The 21,891-nt window shown below is 53.2% G+C and overlaps 1 protein-coding gene and 4 non-coding genes across 7 annotated transcripts in view; all 5 read left to right on the top strand.

Moving 5' to 3' along the window:
* Positions 1-18,431, top strand: part of TBRG4 (transforming growth factor beta regulator 4) — a 29,241-nt gene extending 10,810 nt beyond the window's left edge. For all 3 annotated transcript variants that reach the window (XM_034759742.1, XM_034759741.1, XM_034759743.1), the window contains exons 5-11: positions 1,514-1,671; positions 2,298-2,408; positions 4,365-4,509; positions 6,633-6,878; positions 7,944-8,055; positions 12,669-12,783; positions 18,135-18,431. In XM_034759742.1, the coding sequence (XP_034615633.1) occupies positions 1,514-1,671; positions 2,298-2,408; positions 4,365-4,509; positions 6,633-6,878; positions 7,944-8,055; positions 12,669-12,783; positions 18,135-18,236 (989 nt within the window). In that variant the 3' untranslated portion in view covers positions 18,237-18,431. The remainder of the gene's footprint in view (positions 1-1,513; positions 1,672-2,297; positions 2,409-4,364; positions 4,510-6,632; positions 6,879-7,943; positions 8,056-12,668; positions 12,784-18,134) is intronic.
* On the top strand, positions 1,069-1,198 carry LOC117873966. Its single transcript, XR_004644840.1, has one exon. It is a non-coding gene; the product is annotated as a small nucleolar RNA SNORA5 (small nucleolar RNA).
* On the top strand, positions 5,694-5,831 carry LOC117873964. The gene has a single exon (XR_004644838.1). It is a non-coding gene; the product is annotated as a small nucleolar RNA SNORA5 (small nucleolar RNA).
* LOC117873963 lies at positions 7,462-7,599 on the top strand. Its single transcript, XR_004644837.1, has one exon. It is a non-coding gene; the product is annotated as a small nucleolar RNA SNORA5 (small nucleolar RNA).
* Positions 16,842-16,979, top strand: LOC117873965. The gene has a single exon (XR_004644839.1). It is a non-coding gene; the product is annotated as a small nucleolar RNA SNORA5 (small nucleolar RNA).
* Positions 18,432-21,891: the final 3,460 nt, after the last annotated feature.

Raw genomic sequence — 21,891 nt, 5'->3', positions numbered from 1 at the left:
CGCCCTCCCAGAGCTGCGGTGGTTCTACAGAGATAACAGATGTCGCTTAGGTACGACTCAAACTCCTGGAGCAGATCTGTTCAGTAATTAGGTACCAGTTTGCCACCCTGACCATAACTGAACTTAAGTTCTTTTCCAAACTTTTTAACTCGGCAGGATTCAGTGATTCAATATTACTCTGGTGGACTTTCACAGGTTTTTCTTCTCTCGTCCCTGTCTTCTGGAGAGCTCTCCTGGCCTATCTGAAACTGTTTTACTTCCCTTGGTATTGTCTGTTTCTGGGGATTTTTTTTGCCCACAACACTCCTCACCTATGATGGTGGTTCTTTTGCTCCCTATTTTCTGTAACATCCATCACCCAAAGTCCTGATTTTGTTTTCGGATACAGCTTAGTATTAACTTCAAGCTTGCAGCGAATTTATTCCTGAGCCAAGACAAGCTCCTTTGTGTGTTAAGAACATTGTTTGGATTTAATGAAGAATTTAAAATGAGTACCATCCCTCGGTGCAGAGCTGTAGGGACACGCACCCACTGGCATGGGACTATCTGGAGCTCTGCATTCTGAAATTGTGCACGTGGGTTTGTTTATATGATTAGGAAGGCAAATAAATGAACATGCTAGCACTTTGATCTCAAATTATTTTCATCTTGCAGACACTTGAAGTACATTGATAACAGCCTGGGGGAAATAGAATATTATCTCTATTACGCAGTTGGTACAGCTGAGGCCCCAAAAGGTTAAATGATATGCCAGAGAGGGAATCCGAGAAAGCTGAGCTAGCAACTGCAAAGTTCCTGCCTCCTGGCCTTTGTCACCGCACCTCTTCCCACTAGTACTTCGATTTGATTACATCAGCATCAGTGTAACAGTGCTGCTTGATGGTTTCAAACACAAAGCCCCCATGCGCCTATCTGGGGCTGTCTGTCTGACTCTCCCCTTGCACGTTTCACCTGGTGGGCTGGCTCAGCATTCATGTGGATATCATGAGTACTTCTACGGGATTTATGCTGCCCCTTGGTATTAGCTAATGAGCCTACAGTCAGATTAGCATCAGGTGTGAAGCACTCTGCAGCCTTGTCAAATGCAGTGCTCTCTTCCTCAGCGACGGGTACTGGCCCAGGTAGCTGCCACAGAAGCGCCTATTGTTCATGCCATGTCTGTCTAGAGATGGGGGATAAAAATCTCCTCCAGACACCCAGCACAGGCCAGCATCATTAGTCTGCATCCCTTCTCAGCACCGCCTGGTGATCGAGAGAGGCTGATGGGCTTGGGGCAGAGGCCTGGCCTGGTTCTCTGTAGTTGCAGCTAAGATCTGATTTAGAGATGGGAAGGGAACAGCATTCACACAGAGCCTCTACCTCTCCAGGAATACGGCTTGATGCTTTTGCTCGTTTTCCCCCTGTGCCTTACCCCCCAGACGTCCTGCTCCCCCCTTGCACTGCTCCCACTAGTGCTTTGGAGCTCCTGGCTGACTCCTCCTCAGCAGCTGCTGATTTCTTCTGCCTCTTTAAGGAAAGCTGAATTTCCACGATACCCAGGTCTTCCAGAAGATGTCATCAGACCTGCACGCCCGCGTGTTCGAGATGACTCCTGGCGACGTGAGGCGCTGCATTAAGTCCTTCGCTTACCTCAAGTGGCTCAGCCTACCGCTCTTCGAGGCCTTCACTCAGGTGAGGAGACTTGAGTGGGGAAGGAAAGGGGGAAACAGCCATTGTTGGGCCCCTCTGCCTCAGTTTCCCCAGCTGTAAGATAGGGTAACAATGCTGAGATGTATTTGTAAAGTCTAGAAAGTCTGAACACTATGGTACCAAGCTGATGCCTTGCTCAGTGGTAGCGCACGCAGCTCTTTGACTTGACTGTAAAAATGGCTCAAATGGCTCTTCTATATTGGAGGTCACCGTGTGGGGCACATCAGAGCTGGCTCGCTGCAGATGGCTGCCTGGTGTGGCAGCAGCTAACGCTGAGGGGATCATTGGGGGGAGCCCCGGACTGCTTGGCAACTAACCCCAGCTCAGCCCCAACTAACCTGTCTGTGCCTCCGTTTCCTCATCTGACAGCTAGGGTATTCTGCCTATCTCGGTTTATGCTCACACCCCCGTATCTTTGTGCTCCTTCAGTATAGTGCTGGATGCTAATACAAAGTCCTTGACAGGTCGATAGGAGCCATTTGGCTTATTTCCGCCCTGCGTCATCAGGGCAGCGCTGTCCGTGGGTTGGATGTTGTAAGCGTCAGTGTCCATGTTTGCTTTGGAGCAGTTTGGGTCCACACTTACCGCTTTCCCTCTCTGCTTTCCAGTATACCCTGGACAATGCCGACAGATTCAACACACTGAAGCTGTGCGACATCATCCTGTCTTTCGCCCGCCTGAACTTCCAGCCCAGCCGCAGCGAGAACTTCTATAACATGGTAACGTTTCTCGCCCCTCCCGTCCCCGTCACGCCCTCAGGCTACATCAGAACCAGAGCCAGGTCTGCCAAGGCTGCAGATCTCCTGAAGACATCTGAGCTTGCAGACTTAGGGGTGTCCAGAAGATCTCCAGCCCTGACTTCTGTAGGAAACAGGACAGCCATGCCATAGCCCCGCAGTCACACACCCATCTCCCAGAACACATGCATGATCTACAGTCTGTCCAAACCCGGGGGGCACCACAGGTCGTCTCGAGTAAGTGCTCACGTTTGCTCAGTGAAGCTCTTGTGAACAGGAAGCAGGGCATCCCAGCAGGGCCTGGCACTCGCTCCTCCTGCTGCGTATGTCAAAGTGCTAGGCTCAGTGTTTTCAGTCAAGCATTGACTCGGAGGCCCCATGCTATGGATGATGTGATAGGGTAAAACAATTGTCAGGAAAGGGTTACGGGCAAACCTGCCTGTCATAGGACTGGGCCAGGTATTTAAAGGAAGGGTGTGTCTGACTGGGGACTGAGAGGCAAGATCATTAAGCCACCCGGTAGCAAAGCTGCTGCCTCAACACAGCCCTTCCTGGCTGGATGTGGCATTGCAGCACCTTCGCCTCAGTTTCCCCCACTGTCCTTTGGCCTGCTCTGGCCACAGGCTTAACTGTCTCTGTACCATCTGCTGAGCTGTCACATACCAAAGCGACCACTTCCCTGGAGCCAAAGTGCAGAGATGGTCTGAGGTCTGTAGTTCCAGGAGTTGTCCTCTGGTCTGTTCCGCTCCCCCACTCCCTTCCATATTCACTTACCAGCCTCTGGGGCCTCTGCTTGGTCTCCATGGGGCCACTCATCCTTATGGGGTCTCTCTCAGGGCCAGGGGGAGGCGCAGTGGCAGGGCAGTGCCTGGGACAGCTTGCCTTGCCGCCCCATGCCTGTTGTGTGCATTGATCGAGGGCCCCCGTCTGCAGGGTTGTCACGGACACCAGAATTAGACGGCATCTCTAAAGAGGCAGTTCATTAAGCCATAAACTACCAACTTTGGCTTATTAAAAATGTGTTAAGGTCTGTTGTAAAGAGGATGCTGACCACCAGAGGCAGGACAAGACATAAATGGGCTTAATCTGCAACAAGGCGGATACTTTCTCGCTCTGAGGATAGTTAAGCTCTGGACTAACATCCAGGGGAGGTTGTGGAATCCCTGTCAGTAGAGGTTTTGAGAACAGGCTGGATGAACGCCTGTCAGGGGTGGGCTAGTTTACTTGGTCCTGCCTCAGTGCAGAGGGCTGAACTAAATGACCTCTTGAGGTCCCTCCCAGCCCTTCATTTCTGGGAGTCTATGAAAGCCTCTGCCTACAAAACCTCAGTATAATGGTAAGAGGCCCTGCAGTGGTGGAGCTGCCCGGCTGCTTGCTGCGGACCCAGAGGGACATCCTGTCAGCACAACTGATCCAGGTGTTCTCAGGAGGAGGATGACGCTTGGCGCCCCACTGCGGCCGGGGAGGGCATGCAAGGCTTCTCATCCCGTTCATTCCTGGGCGAAGGCCGTGTCCTTCACGCATATGGCTTTGAAGCATCCCACGGCCCTCGGTGCTGTCTGGTCCATGAAAAACGGAGTGATCCGGTTGTAGTGAGTTTGTGGCCTTTCAGAGAGCAGCAAGCGTACAATGAGTGGTGTGTGCTGCCTCTGTAGTAGCAATCCTACAATAACAAACCCTAGAGAGCATGTACCATTCAGAGAGAGTCTTGCTGGGCAACCCACTTCCACATTTCCAAAGAACCAAACTGAGAAAAATCCCTTGACTGCAAATACCCCCTCTGCTGGGAGAAGTGTTTCTCTAGCTACGATGTCTCTCATTAGCTGTGTTCAGGCCAAGCCACCCAGGTATCAGTCCAGTGGCCTCGGAATTCCTGGCAGAGCTAGGAAGAGCCAGCCCAGGAAACCCATCTGACAGCTTGTGACTTTCCTTCCCTAGATCCATGAGAAGCTTGGTGACCAACTGGGCAGCCTGAACCCGCACCTGCTGACAGACCTGGTGTGGTCACTGTGTGTGCTGCAGCAGGCGAAGACTCCCTACCTGCAAAGCGTGCTGGCCCCACAGTTTTATGGGCAGCTTCTAGGTAAATGTAGATGTCAAGGACGTGGGGTGTGCCTGCATCTGCCAGTTGGGATGGGGGGGGGGGGGGGAGCTTTTTAAGACATAGGAGATCCTGAGAGCTCAAGGGAATGGGAATATTGCACTTTTGTCCTCCAGGTTGTCAGTTCCCCTCTGGCCCAGGTGACCGTCATTGCCCATCCCATGAGGGGTGAGATGAATGTAGTCTCAGTTCCATTGCCAACGGATGTCATGTCAGAAATCCACCACCAGGTGGCCCCGTTGTAACAGTCTCAGCAGAGAGATGAAGGATTGAATGAGGGATGGTATCTCAGTCTCCCCTCCCCACAGCCTGGGCCACATATGGGGAGCTGGCCTCGCTGCTGCCTGTTATAACCCCCAGGACAGTCCTGGGGATTCCACTGCTTTGGGAAGCACATCAAAGCGCTGATGGCTTCTGCACATCAATAATTCAGCAGCCAGGCTGTGGGGCATGGGGGCTGTGGCTGACCCAGCAGCACTAGCTCCTAATCTCTGCTGGGCATTCGCGTTTGGGTTTGTGGGTGTGATGGGGAGCGGGGTGGAAGTGAGTGTGATGCTCATAGACTTTAAGATCAGAAGGGACCATTATGATCATGTAGTCTGACCTCCTGCACAACGCAGGCCACAGAATCTCACCCACCCACTCCTGTAACAAACCCCTAACCTATGCCTAAGTTATTGAAGTCCTCAAATCGTGGTTTAAAGACCTCAAGGTGCAGAGAATCCTCCAGCAAGTGACCCGTGCCCCATGCTCATGAAAATGAAGTGCCAATAGCACTGGCTTGAGTGTGTCCTCCCCACAGTGATCTGCCCGTGGGCATCTCTGCTGATCTACAGCCCTGGGCTACTCCAGTCCTGGCCCCACATCGCCCTTCTGATGCACTGTAAGTGCCCCCCTTGCTGTCCCAGCCCTGGGCACACTGGTGCTGTGTATTTCCTGATGTGGGTAACTCTTCACCAAGAAGTGGTTTGATGCCACCAGCCTTGGATTTTTGACTTGTCCTGGACGCTGGAGTCTGAGCACAGCTCTAGAATGTTAAAAGGCTAGTTTGCTGCTCTGTCCTGCACTCCCCCACCCATTCCCGCTGAATCCTAAAGTCTGGGAAGGACATATGTGAACAGCAGCTGTCCAGTCCACCCAAGAACTCTACAGCTTCCCCCTCCCCCTGCAGCCATGTCAAATTCAGTACTTGTCTTCTCCATGGTGGGTACTGGCCCAGCCAGCTACCACAGCAACACCTGTAGTTCGTGGGCCCCATGTCCCGCTCATTGGACCCTGGGGATAAAACCGTGCTACAGACACCCAGCCTCTGAGGTTTGCAAAGCTGCTCTGGTGGGGAGGGAATGAGCTTTGTTCTGCTGGCTCAGCAGTGTGAAAGGCCCCAGCCCCTCTCAGCATGAGTGCACCACAGAGGGGATTGGCAACGGCCTCTCCTTAGAACAGCCGCTTCTGGAGTCTGCCACAGGGGGCATCTGTCTAGCAGGGTGATGCCTGAGACGGGGGGTTCCCGTGTGGTGCTGGCTCTGCTGCTAGAGATGGGCACGCTCCCTCCTGGAGTAACTATGGCCGGGCATGCTCGGGTCTGTGTGTTCACGTCTCTGTAGCACAGAGCTTCTGACGTGGAGACTCACGTGGCAGTGATAACACTTGTGCCATACCAGTGCCACCAAATCTCATCTGGCGTGGGGCTCTTATCCGACACGCCTCAAGGACCCTGTGCCGGGCAGAGTGCATGTCCCTTCCTCGCGCTACTGGGGGTTCTCCCTCAAAGCCCGTCTCACAGGCTTGGTGCTGCCAAAGCTGCAACTGCCCAGTTGCTGGAGATTGGGTGCTAGGTGCAGCGGGGGATGGGGGTAGGTGCCCCTGCTGGGTCACTGAGTGCAGTCCCTCCTGTTGCAGGCAAGCCCCAGCGTATAATCCCATTTGTCACTGTGGGCCCTGCAGGATCGGGTTCCGAGTGGCAGATGTGGGGCTAGAGCCCACCAGCCCTGACTCCTGCTATGAAGTGGACCGAGTTGAACTTTTAGGAGATCTGAGTGGCTGAGCCCTCGGTCCAGGCCCCTCCCCTGGGCCGGGTCTCCATTGCTGCCCTTCTTACCCTTCAGACGACCAGACGCCCAGAGGACAGAACTACAGGCTCAAACTGATGCATATCAACGCTGCCGCCAGGCTGGAGTCCCCGGGCTATGAGGGGCCCTTCCTTCCGCCAGAGGCCCTGAGTGCCCCGGAGCCGCCAGAGGACAGGAAGGCCACTCCACTACAGAGCAGCCTGCAGGAGGTGCTGAACAAGGTGGCCAAATCCGAGGTTAACAGGCGGTTCAATGTACACACCATTTATGGCTGGCAGCTCGGTGAGTGTGTTCTTGGGACCCGAGCCCAAGGCTGCGGTGACTTCAGTGCTAATGAACTGGGCAGCCGCTGCGTTGTCCAGAGGGCACATGGCGTGTAACTCCTCTCTCCTGACATTCACCTACTGCGTGGCAGTCCTGATGCAGCCCCCCTCTCCCTCGCCCCACCGTTAACCCACTGATCCATGACCTGCAAGTGCGCCTTCCTCCTGACCCCCAGCATCCTCTGCTATTCCAATCCTGAGCAGAGACAGCTAATGGTGCCAGGTGGTTTTGGCTTGGTGATGGGTACTAAGAGGAGGCCCTCAGTGCACGTGACCTTTCTACCCCCTGCCTACAGGGGCGACAGGCTCTGTCCTGCCGTGCTCCCCAGCTCCATGGCTCGAGATCACTGGTGGAACACACTGTGTCTCAGCCACATGCCTGACTGTCTCGGGGAAGCGACAAGGCACATGGAAAATTGTCTCCCCTCTGGCTCGGCCAGACCAGTCCCTACCTCGGGGAGGAAACGCCCCATCCTCCCGTACCGCTGTGTGAACAGCAGCTGTCAGGTCCACCCAAGAACTCTGCAGCTTCCCCCTCCCCCTGCAGCCATGTCAAATTCAGTACTTGTCTTCTCCATGGTGGGTACTGGCCCAGCCGGCTGCCACAGCAACACCTGTAGTTCATGGGCCCCATGTCCTGCTCATTGGACCCTGGGGATAAAAACATGCTACAAACACCTGCCATGAGCTAGGAGAGAGGCTGCTGGGTGTGGCTGCAGCTCCCTGCCATCCACACAGAGCATAAGACACAGTGGAATGGCCCTGCTGGACCCACTGCCATTGGCTAGCAAATCAAAGCCAAAATGCAGGTCTGTCCAGGGTAGGTTGGTAGCAGGGCAGGTGTTCGGTGATGGGCTCTGCTGGCTAGTTAGTGTCACCCTCTCACTGGTGAGACGATGGGCCTAGGCAAGGCTCTGTACATCGTCAGATCTCCCTGGGGATGTGGCCCAATAGGACGACGGATGCTAATCAGGAGCCAGACAGGACTCAGGAGTCCCTGTGGTTTCCCCTCTCTCCTGTGTAGACGCTGAGATGATGCTGAACAGCGACAATCAGCCTCTCCCCATAAAGGACTTCGCTTCCCCCCACCTGCTCCAGTCAGAAGGGACAAAACCCCCGCCCCACAACACCATGAGGTGAGTGCCAGAGATCAGGCCTGGTTGCTACCATGTAGGCCAGGATGAAGGGGTCTGAATCCACCCCAGCCCGGTGGGAGTGAGGGGGGGGGGGGAGGCTGCTGTGTGCGCGGGCTCAGGATGAGGTGAGATGTTTCTGCGTTTGCAGCAGTGAAAGCAAAACAGGTGCATTAACTCCCTGGGAGCTTATGGCACAGAGCCACTGCCAGCAATGACTGCATCGTGACCACTGAAACTCGGGCAAAGGGAGATGGGCGCTGTGAGCAGAGTCTGGGAACATCAGAGCTGCTGGTGCAGAAGGTGCCTTCCTCAAGCTGCCTGGCTCCTCTGAGTACCCTCCCTACCTCTCCCTCCTCCCTAGAAGTCCCCACAGAGACACAGGATACAAGCCAATCGGGATAAACAGCATCTTCATCTGAAAGTTCCCTTACCCAGCCACTGGGAAAGAAGTTCAGCTGGGGATCCTGGGGGGACCCATAGCCCTTTCCCCGGCTCAGGCTGGAATGAGTGTTCCCCCTGGTCATGTCCACACTCAGCCCAAGCAGCTGTGAGCAGAACCACTAGCCTCCCTTGTTAGGGAAGTGGGAGGGTGGGGGTGTAGAGGGCGGGGGCCGTATGAGAAGGTTCTGATGCTAATCGGGCAGCGCAGGCTCCCTAGCCAGCAAGGCCCCTTTCTTTCTCCTTATTAACCTGCTTGGACCTTCAAGGTTTAGCGCCCCAGGGCTCGGCCACAGCATGGATGCTGAGACGAACTTACGAAGCACTACTCCAGTCAGTAGTGGCTGGCTCGATCTGGATCTAGTGCCAGGAGGAGCCATGTCCACGTCAATCTGCCACTGTAACTGGCCCCTCATCAGACTAAACTGCCCTCTTGCATTGTTGCTGGACTTACTCTGTGGTTAAATTATTTTAGCACCTTTCCCCAGCATTCATATTCACTCTCACATCAAACAAATCACAGGGCCCAGTCATCTCCTGGGCATAGTGCTTGTGGCTATAAATGCTCAGACAAGGGCCCTCTGATCTCCTGCCTCAGGACCTGAACTAATCTCTCCGACCCTGACCCCTGGCATTGCTGCTCCTGACCCCAAACATGCAGCCCTGAACAACTGTGGTGCTCCTGTTACTGTCCTCTGAAGCGTTAGGTTTTGGTGACGGCTGCACGCAGGATAATGGACGCCGGTCGGTGGGCCAGAGGTCTGATCCAGAGCAGTCAGCAATCGCACCTGGGCAGAGCGGCTCCTCTTGGCGTTGCTTGTTCCTTTGGAGCTTTGGCAGCCGCTCAGAGCCAGCAAAGTGTCCTGCCTGCTGAGCCCAGGGTACCCAGCGCTCTAGAGCGAGAGCGATCAGGGTACCCAGCGCTCTAGAGCGAGAGCGATCAGGGTACCCAGCGCTCTAGAGCGAGAGCGATCAGGGTACCCAGCGCTCTAGAGCGAGAGCGATCAGGGTACCCAGCGCTCTAGATTGAGAGATGTTTATCATCGGATTGCCAGATCAGATGATAAACATTCACATAAAAAAGAATCTGATACATCAGAAAAGGGCAGACAAATGAACAGGGACAAGTTTTTAAAGTGCTTGTACACAAATGCTAGAAGTCTAAATAATAAGATGGGTGAACTAGAGTGCCTTGTGATAAAGGAGGATATTGCTATAATAGGCATCACAGAAACCTGGTGGACTGAGAGCAATCAATGGGACACAATCATTCCGGGGTACAAAATATATCGGAAGGACAGAACAGGTCGTGCAGGAGGGGGAGTGGCACTATATGTGAAAGAAAATGTACAATCAAATGAAGTAAAAATCTTAAGCAAATCCGCATGTTCCATAGAATCTCTATGGATAGAAATTTCATGCTCTAATAAGAATATAACATTAGGGATCTATTATCGACCACCTGACCAGGACGGTGATAGTGATGATGAAATGCTAAGGGAAATTAGAGAGGCTATCAAAATTAAGAACTCAATAATAGTAGGGGATTTCAATTATCCCCATATTGACTGGGAACATTTCACTTCAGGACAAAATGCAGAGATAAAATTTCTTGATACTTTAAATAACTGCTTCATGGAGCAGCTGGTACGGGAACCCACAAGGGGAGAGGCAACTCTAGATTTAGTCCTGAGTGGAGCGCAGGAGCTGGTCCAAGAGGTAACTATAGCAGGACCGCTTGGAAATAGTGACCATAATACAATAGCATTCAACATCCCTGTGGTGGGAAGACCATCTCAACAGCCCAACACTGTGGCATTTAATTTCAAAAGGGGGAACTAGGCAAAAATGAGGGGGTTAGTTAAACAGAAGTTAAAAGGTACAGTGACTAAAGTGAAATCCCTGCAAGCTGCATGGGTGCTTTTTAAAGACACCATAATAGAGGCCCAACTTCAATGTATACCCCAAATTAAGAAACACGGTAAAAGAACTAAAAAAGAGTCACCGTGCTTAACAACCATGTAAAAGAAGCAGTGAGAGATAAAAAGACTTCCTTTAAAAAGTGGAAGTCAAATCCTAGTGAGGCAAATAGAAAGGAGCATAAACGCTGCCAAATTAAGTGCAAGAATGTAATAAGAAAAGCCAAAGAGTTTGAAGAACGGCTAGCCAAAAACTCCAAAGGTGGTGGTAAAATGTTTTTTAAGTACATCAAAAGCAGGAAGCCTGCTAAACAACCAGTGGGGCCCCTTGATGATAGAGATACAAAAGGAGCACTTAAAGACGATAAAGTCATTGCAGAGAAACTAAATGGATTCTTTGCTTCAGTCTTCACGGCTGAGGATGTTAGGGAGATTCCCAAACCTGAGCTGGCTTTCGTAGGTGACAAATCTGAGGAACTGTCACGGATTGAAGTGTCACGAGAGGAGGTTTTGGAATTCATTGATAAACTTAACATTAACAAGTCACCGGGACCAGATGGCATTCACCCAAGAGTTCTGAAAGAACTCAAATGTGAAGTTGCGGAACTGTTAACTAAGGTTTGTAACCTGTCCTTTAAATCGGCTTCTGTACCCAATGACTGGAAGTTAGCTAATGTAACACCAGTATTTTAAAAGGGCTCTAGAGGTGATCCTGGCAATTACAGACCGGTAAGTCTAACGTCTGTACCGGGCAAATTAGTCAAAACAATAGTTAAGAATAAAATTGTCCGACACATAGAAAAACATAAACTGTTGAGCAATAGTCAACATGGTTTCTGTAAAGGGAAATCGTGTCTTACTAATCTATTAGAGTTCTTTGAAGGGGTCAACAAACATGTGGACAAGGGGGATCCAGTGGACATAGTGTACTTAGATTTCCAGAAAGCCTTGACAAGGTCCCTCACCAAAGCCTCTTATGTAAATTAAGCTGCCATGGGATAAAAGGGAAGGTCCTTTCATGGATTGAGAACTGGTTAAAAGGCAGGGAACAAAGGGTAGGAATTAATGGTAAATTCTCATAATGGAGAGGGGTAACTAGTGGTGTTCCCCAAGGGTCAGTCCTCGGACTGATCCTATTCAATTTATTCATAAATGATCTGGAGAAAGGGGTAAACAGTGAGGTGGCAAAGTTTGCAGATGATACTAAACTGCTCAAGATAGTTAAGTCCAAAGCAGACTGTGAAGAACTTCAAAAAGATCTCACAAAACTAAGTGATTGGGCAACAAAATGGCAAATGAAATTTAATGTGGATAAATGTAAAGTAATGCACATCGGAAAAAATAACCCCAACTATACATACAATATGATGGGGGCTAATTTAGCTACAACAAGTCAGGAAAAAGATCTTGGAGTCATTGTGGATAGTTCTCTGAGAATGTCCACGCAGTGTGCAGAGGCGGTCAAAAAAGCAAACAGGATGTTAGGAATCATTAAAAAGGGGATAGAGAATAAGACTGAGAATATATTATTGCCCTTATATAAATCGATGGTACGCCCTCATCTCGAATACTGCATACAGATGTGGTCTCCTCATCTCAAAAAAGATATACTGGCACTAGAAAAGGTTCAGAAAAGGGCAACTAAAATGATTAAGAGTTTGGAACGGGTCCCATATGAGGAGAGATTAAAGAGACTAGGACTCTTCAGCTTGGAAAAGAGGAGACTAAGGGGGGGATATGATAGAGGTATATAAAATCATGAGTGATGTGAAGAAAGTGGATAAGGAAAAGTTATTTACTTATTCCCATAATACAAGAACTAGGGGTCACCAAATGAAATTAATAGGCAGCAGGTTTAAAACAAATACAAGGAAGTTCTTCACGCAGCGCACAGGCAACTTGTGGAACTCCTTACCTGAGGAGGTTGTGAAGGCTAGGACTATAACAGAGTTTAAAAGAGAACTGGGTAAATTCATGGAGGTTAAGTCCATTAATGGCTATTAGCCAGGATGGGTAAGGAATGGTGTCCCTAGCCTCTGTTTGTCAGAGGGTGGAGATGGATGGCAGGAGAGAGATCACTTGATCATTGCCTATTGGTCCACTCCCTCTGGGGCACCTGGCATTGGCCACTGTCGGTAGACAGGATACTGGACTGAATGGACCTTTGGTCTGACCCGGTACGGTCTTTCTTAGGCTCTTATTTGAGCCTGCTCCTGAGTCAGTCAACTCCGTTCCCTCTGTGTGTGTCTCTCACAGGATCGCTTTCCTGGGGTGGGAGTTCCCAAACTTCAGCAGCAGAAGCAAGGAGCTGCTGGGCCGCTTCGCCATGGCCCGACGACACGTGCAAGCCGCCGGGTTCTTGATCGTGGATGTGAGTAGCCAGCGAGGGCCGATGCCTTCTCCCCCTGCTCCCAATACCAGAGTGAACGGGGGCTTGACCTCCATTCCCCGACAGCTGTCAGACAGCACACCATGCACCTTAGTGGTGTACGGGAGCCCAATAAACATGGCCGGGAGCCCTTCCAGTCTCCCTCTCCCCTTGGGAGGAATGTGGCCTCGCTCAGTGATCCAAATTCATTGCACAACTTACCTGAAAGACAGCAGCCGAAACCATCACTGGGCCTGAGGGACTGATCTGAAGGGGGACTAGGAGCTGGATACAGAAAAGACCTGGCCTCAGAGCTGGCTACGGGGCCAAAGGTTGATAGAATCAGCACAAAGGGGTGGGATTATTTAGGGTGGTGCAGGAGAGGAGGTCAGTCTAATGCAGAGAGATGAGATGAAGGCCAGAACTTCCTGCCAGGGAGATCTGGGGACTAGTTTTCCCAGGCAAACGGAGAGGAGCTGCAAACTGGAGTAGCCAGAGCCCAGTGACTGGGCAGTAGGGAGTCATCCTGCACGTGGTGACTAAGGAAGGGGCTATATGGCCTAGTGGGTCTCTTTCTGTAACTGATATTAAAGTGGTCCCCAGATCAGCAGTAGGGGGCCGACATCCAAAGGGGAGCAGCCCTGCTGTTTGTCTATGCTGCACCTCTGGGGAGATGTGACCTTACCTAGCTCCGTCGAACGCTTTGCCTTGGCCAGTTTTTATCAAATGTCCAATTTAAGGGGCCTTAAAGGGGCCTTTTCCCAGGAAGTCCTGAGCACCCACCCTTGAAGAGTGAAGTCCCTGCAGGGGGTTTCCAGTTGGTCACACAAAAATCACCGTCACTTGAAAGTTACCCCGTCTCTCTCTCTCTCTCACACACACTCTCACGCACACACATGTCCAAGTGGTAGTGGATGTTGGGGTCCCCCTGTTATGAGCAGGTTCAAGGAGGTGCTTTGGCTCAGCTTGGGGGCAGGTTGTTAAAGGGTCCCACACTTTGACTAGAAGACTCTGCTGCGGAGGTGCTTACGTGAGATCCGCCGTGTGTCTCTGGTGCTGCGTGTTCTGCAGCTGCTGTTGGTTTGAAGACACTTTCATAGCCATAATCAACGGTGAGGCTGCCTCTGGCCCCAGCAGCTGGGACTCCATTAATTTCAGTGTAGCGAGAGCGTACGTCTGAGCATACAGCCTTAAACATAGCCTGTCAAGGCAACCAGAGGGATGAGTGGGGCACCCAGTGCTGTCTTTGCCCCTGTGGGCCCAGAGATCTGGTCTGTAGGTCACCTGGGCTCCAGCCCCCTGGGATCAGCAAACAGTCCTCTCGGGGCCACCCATTGTTCTAGACCCCAAGATGGGAGAGTGGCGGGGACGACAGTGAAGTGAAATGTCAGCCCTGCCTCTTCATGCCCATTGATCCATCTGCCTGCGGACCAGCCATTCATGATTTAGCCTCCTGTGGCTTGTACTGAAGGATGGTGGCCGGCAGCACCCCTCTCTGGAGAGGACAGGTGTAAACTTCCCAGCAAAGAGGTTGGAAGCAGAGGGGCGCCGTTGCATGCCGTGTTCGAATGAGGCTGAAGGCTGGGGTGTTGCCTTTTTAACTCTGGCCGACGGGTTGCTGGGCATCAGCCGTGGGCCTGGGCGTGAGGAAGCTGTTAGGTGATTTGTTTATTGATTGGGCACAGCGGAGGTGCCAGCAGAGGCCTTAGAACTGGGGTCCTGGTCCCTGGCTAGAACATCTAGTCTATAAACCACACTTACCTGAGAGCCCATCAAAGTAGCTGGCCCTTGATCAGCCTTGTCTGGGAGCCAGGAACGCCACAGGCCTAACCCTGGCGCTGACCTTCTCTCCCTTGGTGCTGTTGGGCAAGTCACTGGCTCTCTCCGCTTTGGGCCTTGTTTCCAGGTGCGTTTTCAGTCTCCAGTGCAGCTGCACTACTAGTGCAAACCCGAGTGCAGACATACCGTGCTGCTGTCAGCCATGGCCTAATCCCGGACGCTGCATCTGCCTCTTATCCAAATGGTGGCTGATAACCCCCCAGGAATCAACACCTCTGCACAGTGGGGCTGTTGTGTGACTTAGCAAGGCGTTTACCATCCTCCAGTGCTATCTGAATACAAGGTATTACTGTGTCTGTGAACCAGACATTAGCCTGTTCCCGCTTTCTCTGCAGACTCATTCCTGCCGCTCCCCTTCCCTCCCCGTTTGTCAAAGCTCCCCAGTTTTCTAGGCACTGCAGCAACACCTGCATTCGGTGCGACACTTACACCAAGTGTCTGAGGAGCACAACGGAACTCCTGCTGTTTCTCCACAGCCTGTTCTGTTCTCAGCCTCCTGCCCGCGCACTGTCGCTGTGGGTCCTTGGAGGCCTTTCCAGCTCCTTGCGGCTTCTGGCTCCCCCGAGCTATACCTAGAGGGAGAATCCAACCAAGCTGTAATGTTTTCTCCCGGTGTAAATGACTAGATCCCTTTCCCAGGGACGGCTCTCGTCCCCACGCTGCCAGTGCAGCTGGAGGTGAAAGCGCTGATCCAAAGGCAGAGACGATAGGATTCTGTTTTTTCACTATCTTTCTACCTAGGTACCTGTCTGGCCCCAGCACTCGGGTGTGCCGGTGCTCCTCAGTCAGTGTTTATTCTCCCTGCCACCGGGGGAGGGGGGGGGCAGCAAAGCTTACAGAGACAGCGATTTAAGGCCAGAAGGGACCATACTGATCACTGAGTCTGAGCTGCTGCAGAACCCAGGCCAGGGAGTCTCACCCCGGTGGGCAGCTGAGGCACGTGGACTAAGGGACTTGCCCAGGGCTCTGGAAAAGTCTGTGGCACAACCGGGAACTGGAGTCCCAGCCCAGTGCCTTTCCCCACTGCTGCTCCATGGCCCACAATCCGCAGCCCACCCTCAGGAAAGCAGTAGGCGCTGCGGAAGCCGGCACTCTGAGGCTTGTTAGTAACCGCCGCCTCCCTGGGCCCGCCAGCCACCTTCCCTTGCTACTAAAGCCGGTACAATAGACCATATCCCAGAGCAAGCCAGTGCAGAGTCAGCTTCCATTCCAGTTTGTGGCCAATAGCAACAGCCTGAGGCAGGACCTGAGCTGAAGCTAGTGACAAAATTCCCCCTGACTCCAGCTGTGCTGCCTTGGGGCCCCGGTTTCCTTGATAGATCTATAGACCAGTGACTTACGTTCTGCACAGTATGTCTCCCCCCACCTGGCCATTGGCTACACGTGCCACCCTCTCCGCGGGGCTGCAAGCTTCAATAGCCCTCTTTGCCAAGCATCTCTTCTTTCCTCATTTCTAAATCCGTGTTTTGTCTGCCTCTCGCCCTGGTAGTGGGGAAGGGATAATAAAGTGGGTGGGTGAAGAGACGAAATAGACCATGCAACATTTGAAATGCTGTCTCTCCAATAAAAAAATTAAGCAGTTCCTAATCCTGTGCTCGTTATAGCTCCCGATTCTTCCCGGAGAGTCAGCATCTTAGCTCCTCCGCTTTAGATAGTTGCCTCTCTGATGTTAATTTGGGTGGGGTATTGTATTCATCGCTACTAGCTTTGTAGTGTTGCTGTGCTCCACCCCAGAAGTGGCTGCAGTGATTCCCTATTACCGTTTGCCTATCCATTTAATAATAGTTGGCATTTGGTTGTAGCACTTTGTGCCTCTAAAGCGCTGAAGATTTATAAAGGCCACCTGCAAGTTACCGTTTATACAAACGACTTCAGAGCCTTCAACAGACACAACCTTCAAATGTCAGTGTAAGACGCTGCCCCCACCTGGTGTGGAGAGGTATATGAAAGGCTCCAGCGTGTCTGATTTGGCAGAGGCTGGCAGCCCCAGAGGCCCTGCTACCAAACTACTCCATTAATAATAGCCGGCGGCCGGCTGCCAGCAACATTGGTGGCGCTGCCAATGAACTGCCTGCTCGCGCTGCACACTTCCTAAGCTTCTCTTGCACCGTTTTGGCCGGGTCCCCACCAGCAGTAGGCGATGCTCCCATGTGACAGTGATACGGTAACAGTACCTACACGGGGTAGCCAGGAAATGTCACTTTCAATTAGGGCATTTGCCCTGCAGCCCTGTCCAATTCAGTGCTCACCTCTGCCCTGGTGGGTACTGCCCTGGTCGGCTGCCACAGCAACATCTGTAGTTCATGGGCCCCACATCTCTACCACTGGGTGCTGGGGATAAAAATATGCTACAGCCACCCCGTGCGGGCTGGGAGATAGTATTGATCTTGCTTTGAAATAAGGAAATGTTCCTTCAGCTGCCAGAACCGTGTGGGACTGCCTCACGCGGCAGCTGTTACGGCTGTCTGGTGGCCTGCATGAAAGGAGGTGGGGTGGCTGAGCCCCTTTCCTACCAAACCCACGTCCGCATTGTAGAAACTACCCGTGACAACAGCTTCCTCTGTGGCAGTCTTGGCAGAAGGGCCAAGGACTGACTGCAGACTACTCTCCCAGATGGTTGGTGCAGAGCAGAGAGGCTGGACAGAGGCTACCAGTGCAGTACGTTCTATACATATGCACCTGGGTTCTAGTGTCTCCGTCCAGCATTACCCTTATTTTTATTTCTAAGCATTTTTAAAAGCATGTGCTGAAGTGTGTTGCAGCCACGGTGAGTGAGTTTAGCTGGTGCGGCTGCCACTCACAGGAGGGGTCAGATGTGGGGTCACCAGTCCTTGGTGCACTGTCTAGTTATGTGACCGCTGTTGGGATAGGAGATTTTGCAGAGCTGCGGGGTGCTGACGCTCTAGATACTGTCCGCCGTTAGCCCAGGCCAGCCACACAGAAGCTGGTTCCCATCGGGCATTTTGCAGCGCCAGACAGTGAGGTGGCCAGAGAGCTCTCCCTCCCTGGAGTGGGCTGGAGACACTGGCTGATTGTAACTGCCTCTCAAGGCAGGTTAGGTCCTGCTGGAGTCTCACGCTGAGACTCCCAAGGGCTGTATCTTTGCTCTTGAGGCAGCTAGGGAGGGGGAATCTGGTTTTCAAGCTGAGCCTGTCTCCTGTAGCTCCCCCTAGTGCTCTGTGCTAACACCACACTCCCGGAGGAGAGCCAGGCAGTCACAGGCCAGCGGGTTTGGGTATGATGGAAGAGTTGTCCCTAGGGCCACTCTGCATCCCTGGCAGTGTCTGGAGGATTCTCTGGCAGGCTTGGGGCTGGGACCCCTTAGACACCCCACTGCAGGGACCACCTCCCTTTCTGGGGCTGGTCAATATCACCTGGCTGATTGCCGATCAGTCCTGCCACTCTCCACCAGGGCCAAGCAAGCTGGCTTCCCAGCACTGCCCGGCCCCGAGAGAGATCAGCACGGTTGCCCCAGCGTAAGTCCTGACTCCGCTCCCTGCCCTCTTCCGCTGCAGGTTCCCTACTATGAGTTTCTGGAGCTGAAATCGGAGTGGCAGAAGGCAGCCTACCTCAAGGACAAAATGAACAAAGCCGTAGGGGCAGTGATGGCTAAGTGACCCCTGCACCTGTCGAACGATGGATTCTAGTGTTCGCATCCGGCATGAGAGAGAGAGGATTGCCTCAGGCGACCGGAGTGCTGCTGCTGTGAACGGGTGTTGTGCTCCCCAGGGGTGGGGAGGAGGAAGGCAGAGGTGGGGGTAGCGTTGTGTATATAAATATGTATTGGAATAAATTCCCTCTTGTACAGGCCAGTTTGCACAGGGCACTGCTGCCCCACTGCATGTTCACCAGTGGGGGGGGGGTGCGTCACAGCCTGCATGCCCGGCTACCTCGGGCTGCTCCCCATACGTGCAGTGTGCTCGTGAAGGGGATGCATGAGGGTCGCTTTCCAGTCCTTGCGCACCAGGAGAGCACAATGGGACCTGGAAGAGCTGTTTAATGAGCTTGCAGGAGGGGCCTGGCGCCATGCGAGCTCCCAGCGAAGGCAAGAGGCTGGTGTGGGTGCTTGTCCCTGGCAGAAGGTGAGTGGGGTTGGTGGGAGCAGCACCACTTCTTGGATCAGAGGCCAGGGGGAGGGGCATGGGCATGCAGCCATTGAAGAGCTCCTCTCTTTCCCTTCTGACTGGAGGCTTGTTTATTTCTGTTCCGCTCACTGGAGGAGGCTGCCCAGAACCATCTGCCCTCTCAGCGCTGTCTGGGTGACCCTGTAAAATGGAAGCAGAAGCTGCTTGTGGCCTGAGCAGTTCCACTGGTAGCTTCCTTCTACAGCTGGGCTTTCTCCCTTGCTGCTCTCCAGCTCGGGAGGCTTTGGGGGAAGGGGGGGGGAACACGAGCGCCGACGCAGGCTCTCAGCAGAAGTGAATTTACCTCCTGGGCTGCTGGTAGGGGCTTATCCCAGACATTGAGTGTATTACAAGGAGGCCTATAGCACCTTTCATGTTACGATCTCCTGGCTTTATATACATTAACTACGCCTCATCTCCCCTGCAGCACAGAGCAGTGACGTGACTTGCCATGGGTCACTCAGCAAGTCAAGGGCAGGAGCTAGGATTCGAACCCAGGATTCCTAGCCCATTAGCTGCTCTGGTTCCTAATGAGCGCTCACCTGTTGCTCACTAGCAGGGGAGGGCCCTGGAGATCATGAACTGTGCAGGGCGGGCTTCCAGGTGGTACTTTCCCTCACGGGCAGCTCTTTTCAGCCAAGACCGTGGTATCAGGCTGACTTGGGTCGTCTTAACACAGCTGTGCCAAGGTCTCTGCCTACCACAGGCTGCTGGCCCTAGGCAGCAACCATGTGTTTGCGAGCATGGCGGAGGGGATAGGAGCCATCTGCACTGGGGGCATCAGCATGGCCTGACCCAGTCCACCACAGGGGAGGGAGGTGCTCTTCTCAGCGAGCAGGAGCTTTCACTGAACCAGTGTGCCTCGGAAGAATCAGTGCGGCTTCGATTCACCTGCAGCAATGTGTATCTTGGGCTGGCAGATCTCATGCACTGAGCAGGGTCTGGGCGCGTTACTAGTGGGAGATCAGACCTCTAAGGAGGATCCTTCCCTGTTTCCGGTAGTGGTCCAGCACCCGTAGCAGTCATCCCTCTGAGTCGACTCCAGAGGCAGGTTCTCTCTTGTGGATTAAGTGCAAAACCAAGCTCGGGTGGGCATTCAAGATCCCCTGGCACTTTCCACCTGACAGAGCTGTGGCCCCCCAGTGGCCTGGCCAGATCCCAGGTGCCTTCAGGGATATGTGTAACAGTAAATCTGAGCTGGATCTGCAAAGAAGCCAGTGGAGTTGTGTGTGATTGTGGAAAAAAGGGGGTTACACGTTAGTGTAGGAGGTAGGGAGCAGCAGCCAGGGGGTGATTTCTCCCATCTCCCCATCACAGCTGCTGCAGAACATGTCCTTAGGGATGGGCTCTTCTGAATCCTCATGCTCCAAAGAAATCCCAAACCAGCCGCCCTCTCTTTGTAAGGGCTTATATAACCTAGCGCGCTTCCTGGGGTCCGTGGGCTGCTGAGCGTCACTGCCCGGGGCTGTCACTCCAGCTGACTGCACGGCAGCACATCTCTATCCCCCCCTCCCCTGCGTTCAGCTCCAGAATCCTTTCGTTGCTGGAGCGTTGGCTTTGGCGCTGCTCCCTGGGTTGGATCAGCGCCGAGTGTGGGCTGCACGTTCACTCCTGCATGCCCGAAGCACAATAAACCCCCGTGCAATGGCACGGGGGCCTCGGTGCTGAATGCAGAGCTCCATACCGATATCCCACTGCCAGCCTGCAGCACGAACCGCCTGCCATCCCTGGTGAGCTGGTGGTGCCATAGGAGGAGCCTGGTGTACCAGGCTGCAGTGCCATGGGAGAGTTTGCGGGGACCCTGGGCTCCTGTGGGACCTGGATTGGAAACATTTCCAATGTGCTTGAGATCAGCTGAGTTGAAAGGGATTTGTCCATCTGGACTAGGACGAGCTAATAGGTTCTGTCTGAGCATTTCACCCTTTGAACCCCTATAGACGCCTGCCCCCACTACCGTGAGTTGGGAGCCAGTTCGTGGCATGGATGGCTCTAAACATCCTTGGTGTCCAATCACAGCGTTGCTGATGGTAACCTCAGCTGCTGACAATGCTCCATGCTTGCCACTGGGCCAGGCTGCCCCGTGGGTGTCTCTCTGGGACCAGTCCAACACACTGTAATTTGCAATATAACCAGCCCCAGCTGGGCCTCCAGTCTTCCAGCTCTCTGCTGTGTGCATTGCTCTGTCTGTATGTCAGTCACACACTACATCCCCTGCTGAGGCAGCGGCCCAGATTTTCCCAGCATGCACTGGTACAGACGCATGGCGTGTATAGGTGCGGATGCACAATCGTGGTCCAAAAGCTGCAAGGAGTGATGCACAAACTGGCGTTGCGGTGGCAGCCTCGGGGCTTTGGAGGTGGGTGATGTCCATCCATCAGGGGTCAGTGCAGGGCTGTCCCCTGCAGTCTGCTCCTCCAGGCTTCCTCCAAAATGCCTCAAGCAATGAGGCCGTTGGGATGTGCCCACCCTGGGGTTGGAAAGTGGATTCAACGAGAGCCCATGAAAGGCCAGTGCAAAGCTAGTGCAATCAGCCAGTGCCCCCAGCTCTGCGTTCCAGAAGAGACATGCTTAGCCTGCCATAGCACCCTGGGAGCTACTGGGGGAGTAGCAGGACCTCTTGTTTGGGGGGGTCGGGCAGCAAGTAGGGGGTGGAGGGTAGCTCTGAGGCAATAAGAGGGAAGATGGAGAAACCACAGGGAGGAGATAGGCGTGATTCAGGGACGCGGGGAGCTGCAGGGCTGCTCCAGCCTGGCTGGCTCGCTAAGGGGTGACCTCGTTTAAGAACGCTGAAGGGAAGAGACGCTGGTGAGTGTTTGACCACAAGGCTGCAAGCACAACTACAGCTCAGGAAGGGGTGAGCCCAGACAAGGAATCTACCTAGCAATTCAAACCAGACTGGCCACCCATCCCTACGGGCTTATATGGGTCTCTGTGGGTCAAGGCTTCAGGCCAGCCTGCTGAGCTCAGGGGGAACTGACACCCCAGAGATCAATTAAAGAGCCGTTGGGCTGGTTAGATTTGGCCCAGAACGTCCCATTTGTAAATGACCCCTCTGCTCAGTCGAAATCTCTCCCTGGGTTTCTTTTGAAAGCCCCCAGGAAATGGGGCTTTTTCAAAGGAAAACAAGCAAACATTCCGCTGACCCTTT

This window comes from Trachemys scripta, chromosome 2 (assembly GCF_013100865.1).
Source record: "Trachemys scripta elegans isolate TJP31775 chromosome 2, CAS_Tse_1.0, whole genome shotgun sequence".
Lineage (NCBI taxonomy): Eukaryota > Metazoa > Chordata > Testudines > Emydidae > Trachemys > Trachemys scripta.
The sequence above is the reverse complement of the archived record's forward strand: the minus strand, read 5'-3'. Positions and strand labels throughout refer to the sequence as shown.